Source organism: Nymphaea colorata, chromosome 1 (genome assembly GCF_008831285.2).
Source record: "Nymphaea colorata isolate Beijing-Zhang1983 chromosome 1, ASM883128v2, whole genome shotgun sequence".
NCBI lineage: Eukaryota > Viridiplantae > Streptophyta > Magnoliopsida > Nymphaeales > Nymphaeaceae > Nymphaea > Nymphaea colorata.
In genome coordinates, this window is record NC_045138.2 from 23,714,090 (window position 1) to 23,721,841 (window position 7,752).

Below are 7,752 nucleotides of genomic sequence, written 5' to 3' on the forward strand. Positions count from 1 at the left end.
AGACCCAAGACCCGATATATAGGCTTAGAGCCAAGCCAGTGGCATTGAGAGAAGACGTTCAATGATTAGATGGTTCATATTTGATGTCTGTTAATGTCTCTATAAATAAATATAGAGTCAGTGTTGTATATATATATATATACTTAGTTAGAAGAGAAATTTTTTAGCTGATGATTTTATTGGACAAGCCAGGTCCTTTATTCGAAATATGCAAAATTATACCATAAAACCAGTCCTCCCCACTCCGACTTAAAATTCGTAGATTTGGAATACGAAAGGCCCTCTTTGCCGAGCGGGCTAATCTTAAATCGGACCCTGGATCAGAGATATCCATACTTCCCCAGGCTGACCCCTCGCGTTGATTCGATCGCTGTTGCAGCTTCACTTGCGTCTCCTGCGCTTTTTAGATTCACCTCCGAACCGAACGGAAGGAACAGAGAGAGAGAGAGAGAGAGCGGGAGAGCGCAATGTTGGAGGAAAAGGTTGCCTGGAGCTGTGAGACGAACTGGAGCGTAAGTCAGGGAGACCTCAGGAAGACCATCCTCCTAGAGACTTCCACCAGCCTTCCTTCCAAAGCAGACGAGGAGCGGGCCGCCGTTGAACCTCTGTTGCTGAAGCCCTCGCCGTCAGTTGAGTTGGGTCCATGCGAGATCACCGGTGAGTTCGGGTGCTTTCTTATTTTCATCCGGATTACGAGGTAGAGTACGAAAGCGAGCGCTGTCGTTGGGCTTCTACTTCTGTAAATGTGACCCCCGTGCTCGTTAGGGTTTTAATTTCATTACAATTGTCTAATATTCCAGGTGATTTCGCGTTTCATGCTTATGATATTATTACTCCATGTTCTCGATGATGTGGGGTTCTGAAATCGAGAGAATTTCTATTTCTTTTAGCCTGGTATTGGGTGGATCATGATTTTGAAATGCTTTTGTTATGTCACACTGGATGTTTTCGCTGGTGAGGTGCTGGAAAAGAAGTTATGTTTTTTCCGAAACATAATCATAATGGATGAATTGAAATTTCTGGAAATGTATGAATAAAGATTGTGAAAAATTTGATACCTAGATCAGATTCTATGACTTGAGAAGTTGAGAAGCTAAAAACATTAATAATAAAGTGCTTATGAATGGTCTATCCCTCACAAAATCCATAATACGCACACACACACACACACACACGCACACACAGAGTTCCAGCCAACATATCAGGTCAGGTAAGGATCAATAAAGTTTCAATTATCTTCCATAGACTAGGTTTTTTAGTAAGTCTTTTTGAAATTATGCTGTTGTAAGTTCCCATCGAATCTTCACCGTGCTGCATTACTTTGACTTTATTCTAATATGAATCTTCATAGTCGTGACCTATTCATTTCATTATACGGAGCCCATATTTAAAATTTTATCATTTTAATAGTTCTCATAATATCGTGAAACTTTGTCAAGATATAGTGAGCCAATATTTATTTTATGCCTTTGTAAGTTTACCCCCAATAAAAGTGCTAGGAACAGCCAAACCTTGTACCAGTGAGATAAATTTTGTCATCTAATTCCACTTTTTCAAAATGGATGCAAATTTAAAATGACATCTCAAAATCTTTTTGAAGCATGCTTTGAGAACAACTGCAGGTTTCCTTTGGCTTTGTTGGAAGAAATTCTATACTAACATGTTTATAGATGGTTAGTGTGAGGGTACTGCTCATTTTAAAACTCATCTAAGACTCAATGTCGACTGATTTATGTTTGAAATTCTTAAACCAAGGTGAAGTGCCTAATTGTAGCATAATGTTGACCTTTTTTGAAGCATTAGTTAGCTTATGCAATTTTGGGTATTAAGCGTGATAAGCAGTGAACTAGAAACACAACACCACAAATTCAAGATTTTATGATAAAACAACATTTCAATGAGCTCAACTAGGGAGCAATAACAGATGGATCACGTAGAATTAGGTGAAGACTACCTTTCATGACTATGATTTCGTATGAAAACAATATCTGCAAGTGCAGGCTCCCCTTTTTAGTTTTGATTACCATTTTATGTCCCATTGCATTGGATCTAACAATGTCTGCATGTGTTTCCCTGAAATAATTTTCACAAAAAATGCTTCACCTATGTGACCCAGGTATGCCATGTATTAGAGCAACCTGTTTGAAGATAGCACCAATCTTCCATCAGCACTTCCAGACATCTTGGTTTATCGATGAACAATGAACAATCTAAAAGTTGCAGTCTGAGCAGTGAGCAATAACTCTAAATCTAATGCAGAAAATAGGACCATGGCCATACTCTTATATCACCGCATGCCTCCTAATTTACCATTTTTTGTTTCTCCCAGTAGGATCAAAATAAGCCTTACATGTTACTTGTTCTTTCCTGCAAAATGCACTATGCCATGTGTGTTTATTGATTGAGAAACATGTGATGGGAAATAGAAGGTGCACACAATATCAATCTCAAAAGACATTCCTGTAAAAATCTTGATTACATACCCCAAGAGACTGGACTCTGGTTTTTCTTAAAGAGATCCTTTTATTGTTATGCCTTCAGGGGAATATAAATTGTCGAAGCATGATAAGATTCAGTTACCCCACCCATGGTATTGAGGAATTTCCTCCTTAATATTCAATTTCCTACATTCAATGTGCTTCCTTAAAAATATCTATTTTATCAGGATGTCTTTCTGTTCTTCATTTGGCAATGCAACTTGATTAAAGAAGAAAATAGTTGAGGGCCGTTGGCCTTGACGCTATGAAAGGGCTAGATAGTCAAGTGCTTTAGTGAAAATGCTTAGTAAGCACAATCTTAAAGAACCAACAGGACTCTCTTCCCCATTAAGTTCGTCAAAGAACTTCAAAATCTTAGAAACAACATGATGTATCACTCTAGATGAGTCTAGACACGTTTGCCAAAATTCATGTGTCATGTGTCGGATGGTTGCCAAATGATTAAAATTTAATAATTCATCACTAAAAGGACCATAAATCATCGTTAAAACCACCATAAACCATTTCCATGCTATAAACTGTGTCTAATGTCAATCTAGTGACTGTTATATATATATATATATATATATTGAAAAATTGAATGGTGACTCTGGCTTTACAGAGTCACGCAACCATCTAATCAAGGCCAATCTAACATGATGGATGATTAAGAGAAAAGCAAGAAAAAAAGGGTGATGGACATTTTTGTCATCTATTATTAGTTCACACTTTTTCTCCTTGTTTTTCTCTCAACCATCTATCTGCATTAAATGGATTGCCTTAATTAGATGGTTAGGTGACTCTAGATAGCCAAAGTCATCATTCCGGCTGGTGGATGTTGTTGGATGGATTTTTTTTACAATTTGTCGCTGAATACCATCGCAATAAGTCCGTTAGCAATGATTTTTGTTGGACCATGGGTTCTCAATGTTTTCAGCCGTGGTTTTTGGGATTTTCAGCAGCAGGCCCTAATAAGTAATACCTTTGGGAGACTTCTTGTTAGCTTCAGGCTAACAAGGGCTCCTCAACTCACACACCCTCACACTGAAGCCCAGCTTCATGTAATGCTTAATCTCTTCTTGATAATAATCACTGAGCTTACAAGTATTATAAAGTGCAAAGTATGCTTCGGGTGGGTTGTGTCCTGCTCCATGGAGCTTCTCGACCCGAATCAAGTAAAAGGAATAAAGGCACAATAAAAACTAGGTCTAACACTTCTACATTCTGGCTTTCCACTTGCCAGGTAAGTAGGTGTGTTCAAAATCTGTAAGACCTATCCAAGGCAATTCGAGGCTGGGAATGACCAAAACTAGGGACTGTTTGGGAAGAAATAAATGAGATATTTGGCAGCTAGATCTCACCATCATTAACAAATGAATTAAGAATTTCAGACATACAGGGAGTTCCAGCTACTTAGGTTTACAGGAAATATGTGGATGGGTCAGTACCAATGGTTGGATACTTTTTGGTTCTCCTGGTTCTCTTATAGTTCAATGGTAATGATTGACTCAAACAAATCACTTATACGCAATATTTTTTGACTTGGTTTATTTGTTGCTGAAGTTTAAGTATATTTAGCTATATCTGCGAAGATGATAACAATATCAGTTCAAAATTCTAGTCCCTGATTTTTGTATTATCATGCAAGATCTTAAGTTGGACGTGGTTGTTGGATATCCTTCAAAATTAGTGTCACTGATCTTTGAGTATATGTTTATTCTATGGAGTATTAATGTATAGAGACCCAATCACAAGTTTCATTATGGTTCAAAGAACTTTTCCGACAAGTATCACATTCATAATTTTGTGGAGCACCAAATGATATTCGTCATTGGTGGATTATCTTAGTTATACCCATTGTCACAGAAAACACGTATTATTTGAAAAAAACACATATGATACATGAGAAATAAGTTAGCTGTATAAAATGACAATTAGTTGCGGCTTTTTTAAAAAAAATGCCAGAAAATAAAAAAACGTGAAAAGAACACATATTATACGCATTTTTTTATTTTTGTTTAATATTTTTTTTTATATTTTCAGGATTTATTAAATGTTTTAAATTTTTTAAAAGTTTTCCGAGATTTTCTTGAGATATTTCGAGATATACAACTTTGTCATATTATACCTGAGAAATTCCTTGCCGTATAATACCCGTATACGATATATGTGACAACGGTTATACCAAACTTTTATTTGCTTATGCCATTATTAATTGGTTTCCGTTCCTGGTTCATTAGTCAATCTCATTGGCTGTCTTTTGCTGTTGCTTTTTGTATATTCATAACTTTGAACAACAGTCAAGTTCAGTCAAGAGCATGAGATTCACAGGGTTTACTTGCGGAGCACGGCTCGTGTATATGAGATATTTTATGCAACTGAACAACATGATGGAAATGAGTATTTATGCACCACTCGCTGTGGGCCTGTGAAGAGAAAATGCCATCCATTTCAGGCAGATTGTTCATTAATAAGTGCTTCAAGTGAAGGAACTAAAAATGACCATACCGAAGAAGATGGCTGGATTGATGTGAAGGTTCCAGGTTTTGTTTTGCCAGATGAGGCTTATCCTTCCTTAAAGATATCTGAAGTTGGGAAACAAGAAGAAGATTGCTGCTTCTACGAAGGCACAGCAGAGATTTGTGGTGCAAACCCTTGTATCTATCTCACAATCCGGCTGCTGTCGCTCTACACAAAGGGATCCGTTTGCCTAGGCCAGTTGTATATACTTGCTAGCCCCACTGCATCCTCGGTATTTTGTGAGCCATCCAATCCTGCTGTGAGCTCTGGGAATGCATCTCTCCTAGCTATGCTTGTTCCTAGTCTTATTCAGCTTTACAGAGAAGGTTCAGAGGCACAGGGAAGACCATCTTCAGGTAGCATGAAACCATGCAATGGATCGGAAATGGAAACAGAAAGGGCAATTCAGATGAAGAAGAAGCCTGTGGAAGATACAGGAAAAGTTGAACAGCTGCACCACTCTAGTGGAGCTGCAAAAGCATATATAAGTGGGAACACAAGAGAGGAAGGTTACTCTGACAGGGTCAAAGATGAAAGCTATGGGAGTGGAGCTACAATTTGTACAGGTATGAACAGAAGAGAAGAAAGTGAATCTGTCAGGTCTAGTGGTGAAGGCTGTGGGAGTACATCTTGTAGTTGTCAATGTGAAGCATTGGTGAAGCTGAATGAGAAGGTAGATCGAATTGCTGCTTACTGTGCAAGCATTGAGGAAAACATGATTAAACCTCTTGTTTCTATGGAAACAAGGCTGAAACAACTCGAGGAGAAACTCGATGCAGTTTTAACATCTGAATTAAATAAACATGCTAATTTTAGCCGTGATGGAAGTTTCGGTGAAGAGTATGATGGAATTAAAGAAGATGGCTGTCAAAGTAGAAAAGGAGGGCTTGTGGCGTTTGACGGATGCAAGTGTTTCAACTGCAATGGCTTTGATGATGAAAGTGCAACGGGAGATGATATTGAGAGTGACTCAGAAGACACAAGCTGCTCCTCTTCTAGTAGTGACAGCAGCAATGATTCTGATAAAGATGATGTGAGTGAGGATGAGGATGTTGGAAGTGAAGACATTGAGGAGAATGAAAATGAACTTGTTGAACAAAATAACTTGGTTGTGATGGGGGGATCTGAGTCATTTGAACTTGCCTGCATGTCGTGTAGCAATGACGGGAAGAATTATTCAGTCATTGATAATGACTATCCTGAGGAAGATGGTCAAACTGAAGAATGTGCAAGTGATGACAATGATGATATTGAGGAACATGTAAAGGATCATCCTGGTTCTGCTGATGCCTTGAACACCTTGAACACCATGAGCCATTCAACTGTTAAATCAAAGTGGTCCATTGAAGAAGCAGTAGTTTCTGCTCTTTCAGACTTCATAGCAACAACTGCCGCTGCTAATGGTTCGTATTCTGAACGAGCAAGTGTCACTAATATGAACATCATCGACAAAGAAAGCTGGAAACCTGTTATTACGGAAGCCATCTTTTCAAGTCAATCGACAGAAGAGTCACAGCTATTGGCATGTGGAGGTGCTGCTTATCAAGATCAACTTGTTGCAGCAACGCTTGGAAAAAGCAATGCGATTGGGTCCTCAAGGTCAACCATTTCCACTCTCAAATGCACAAATGAGCTGCAATCAGATGGCATCCAAGAAGACGAAGGGGATCCAGGAATTCAATATGAAGAAAGTTTGAGACTCAAACCAGAACAACCTTTTGCCCTCAATGAGAATTTGGAGAAGGGATTTCAAATCCTGAACCACATCAAAGAACAAAATCAACAGTTCAAAAATGCGTTCAAGTATAAGACAAATTCTGAGGACTTTGATGATTCATTCTTGGATGTAAAGTTTGTTGTGGACAGGAATTGTCAGTCTGATTTTGCACTAGAAGTCCTTCTTGGTGGACACGACCTTGCAACTGTGACATGCATGAGCAACTGTATGCTGAATTCAGGCAATGAGGATCACCTGTTATCCCTTGAAGAGGATCCTACGTCTGTGACGGACTCTGTGGAGTATTCCAGTAGTCAAATAGACAATTTTCCAATGCCTGAAGAACTGAATCAAATTGGCCCTATCATGGAAGGATGGAGGGAAACCACAGATAATGGTGTTGACAGTGTGCGCAAAAACATTGATCTTTTGTGTTTGGAAGATGTGCTACAGACGGATCCTGTGTGTCAAACGGTGAATCCTAGTTTGTCTGCACACCAAAGTAGTTTCTATTCTGTGTCTGACAAGCAGAAGGAAGTGCATCCTGTGGATGCTGCCAGTGGCTTGTCCTCATAACCTTATATTTTCTTCCTAGGAGCTCGATGGAAGGTAACTTTCCTAGTGACCAGTTTTAGCACAGTTAATTAATGGCCGCCAAATTCTCTGCAGAGTTGATCTTTTATTGACTTATTGCCATTCTCGTCAGGACCTTAGCAGGAACAGGTATACTGCAAGATGCGAAATGCGTGACAAAATAAAAGCCAAAAACGAAAGACATTCGTTCACTTTGGCACCCAGTCAAACAAAATTCGAAGTCTTAGCATAGATTAACTGTCCGATAATTTCGAAGCACTTGACTACTACATAAGACATTTGTTCTACAGTTGCCAAGATTTAGTTACGTTTGTAAATTTACGGCATACTTTTGAAAAAAAAAGGTTCAAATTACACCTGTTTCTGGAAGGATTTAGAAATGTATCTGTGAACTTGGAGACTCTTTAAGCCGAATCTTTATATTTACTTTTTTCATAAAACCTG

At 38.6% G+C, this 7,752-nt stretch overlaps 1 protein-coding gene across 1 annotated transcript; it reads left to right on the top strand.

The window, feature by feature from the left end:
- Positions 1 to 303: 303 nt before the first annotated feature.
- LOC116264005 (uncharacterized) lies at positions 304 to 7,382 on the top strand. Its single transcript, XM_031643881.2, has 2 exons — positions 304 to 657; positions 4,778 to 7,382. The coding sequence occupies exons 1-2, from the start codon at positions 468 to 470 to the stop codon at positions 7,288 to 7,290; spliced, it is 2,703 nt and encodes a 900-aa protein (XP_031499741.1). The 5' UTR covers positions 304 to 467; the 3' UTR covers positions 7,291 to 7,382.
- Positions 7,383 to 7,752: the final 370 nt, after the last annotated feature.

Coding starts and splice junctions, on each gene's coding strand:
- LOC116264005 (XM_031643881.2), top strand. CDS start 468: ATGTTGGAGGAAAAGGTTGCCTGGAGCTGTGAGACGAACTGGAGCGTA. Junction 658..4,777: donor GGGTCCATGCGAGATCACCG/GTGAGTTCGGGT, acceptor TTTGAACAACAG/TCAAGTTCAGTCAAGAGCAT.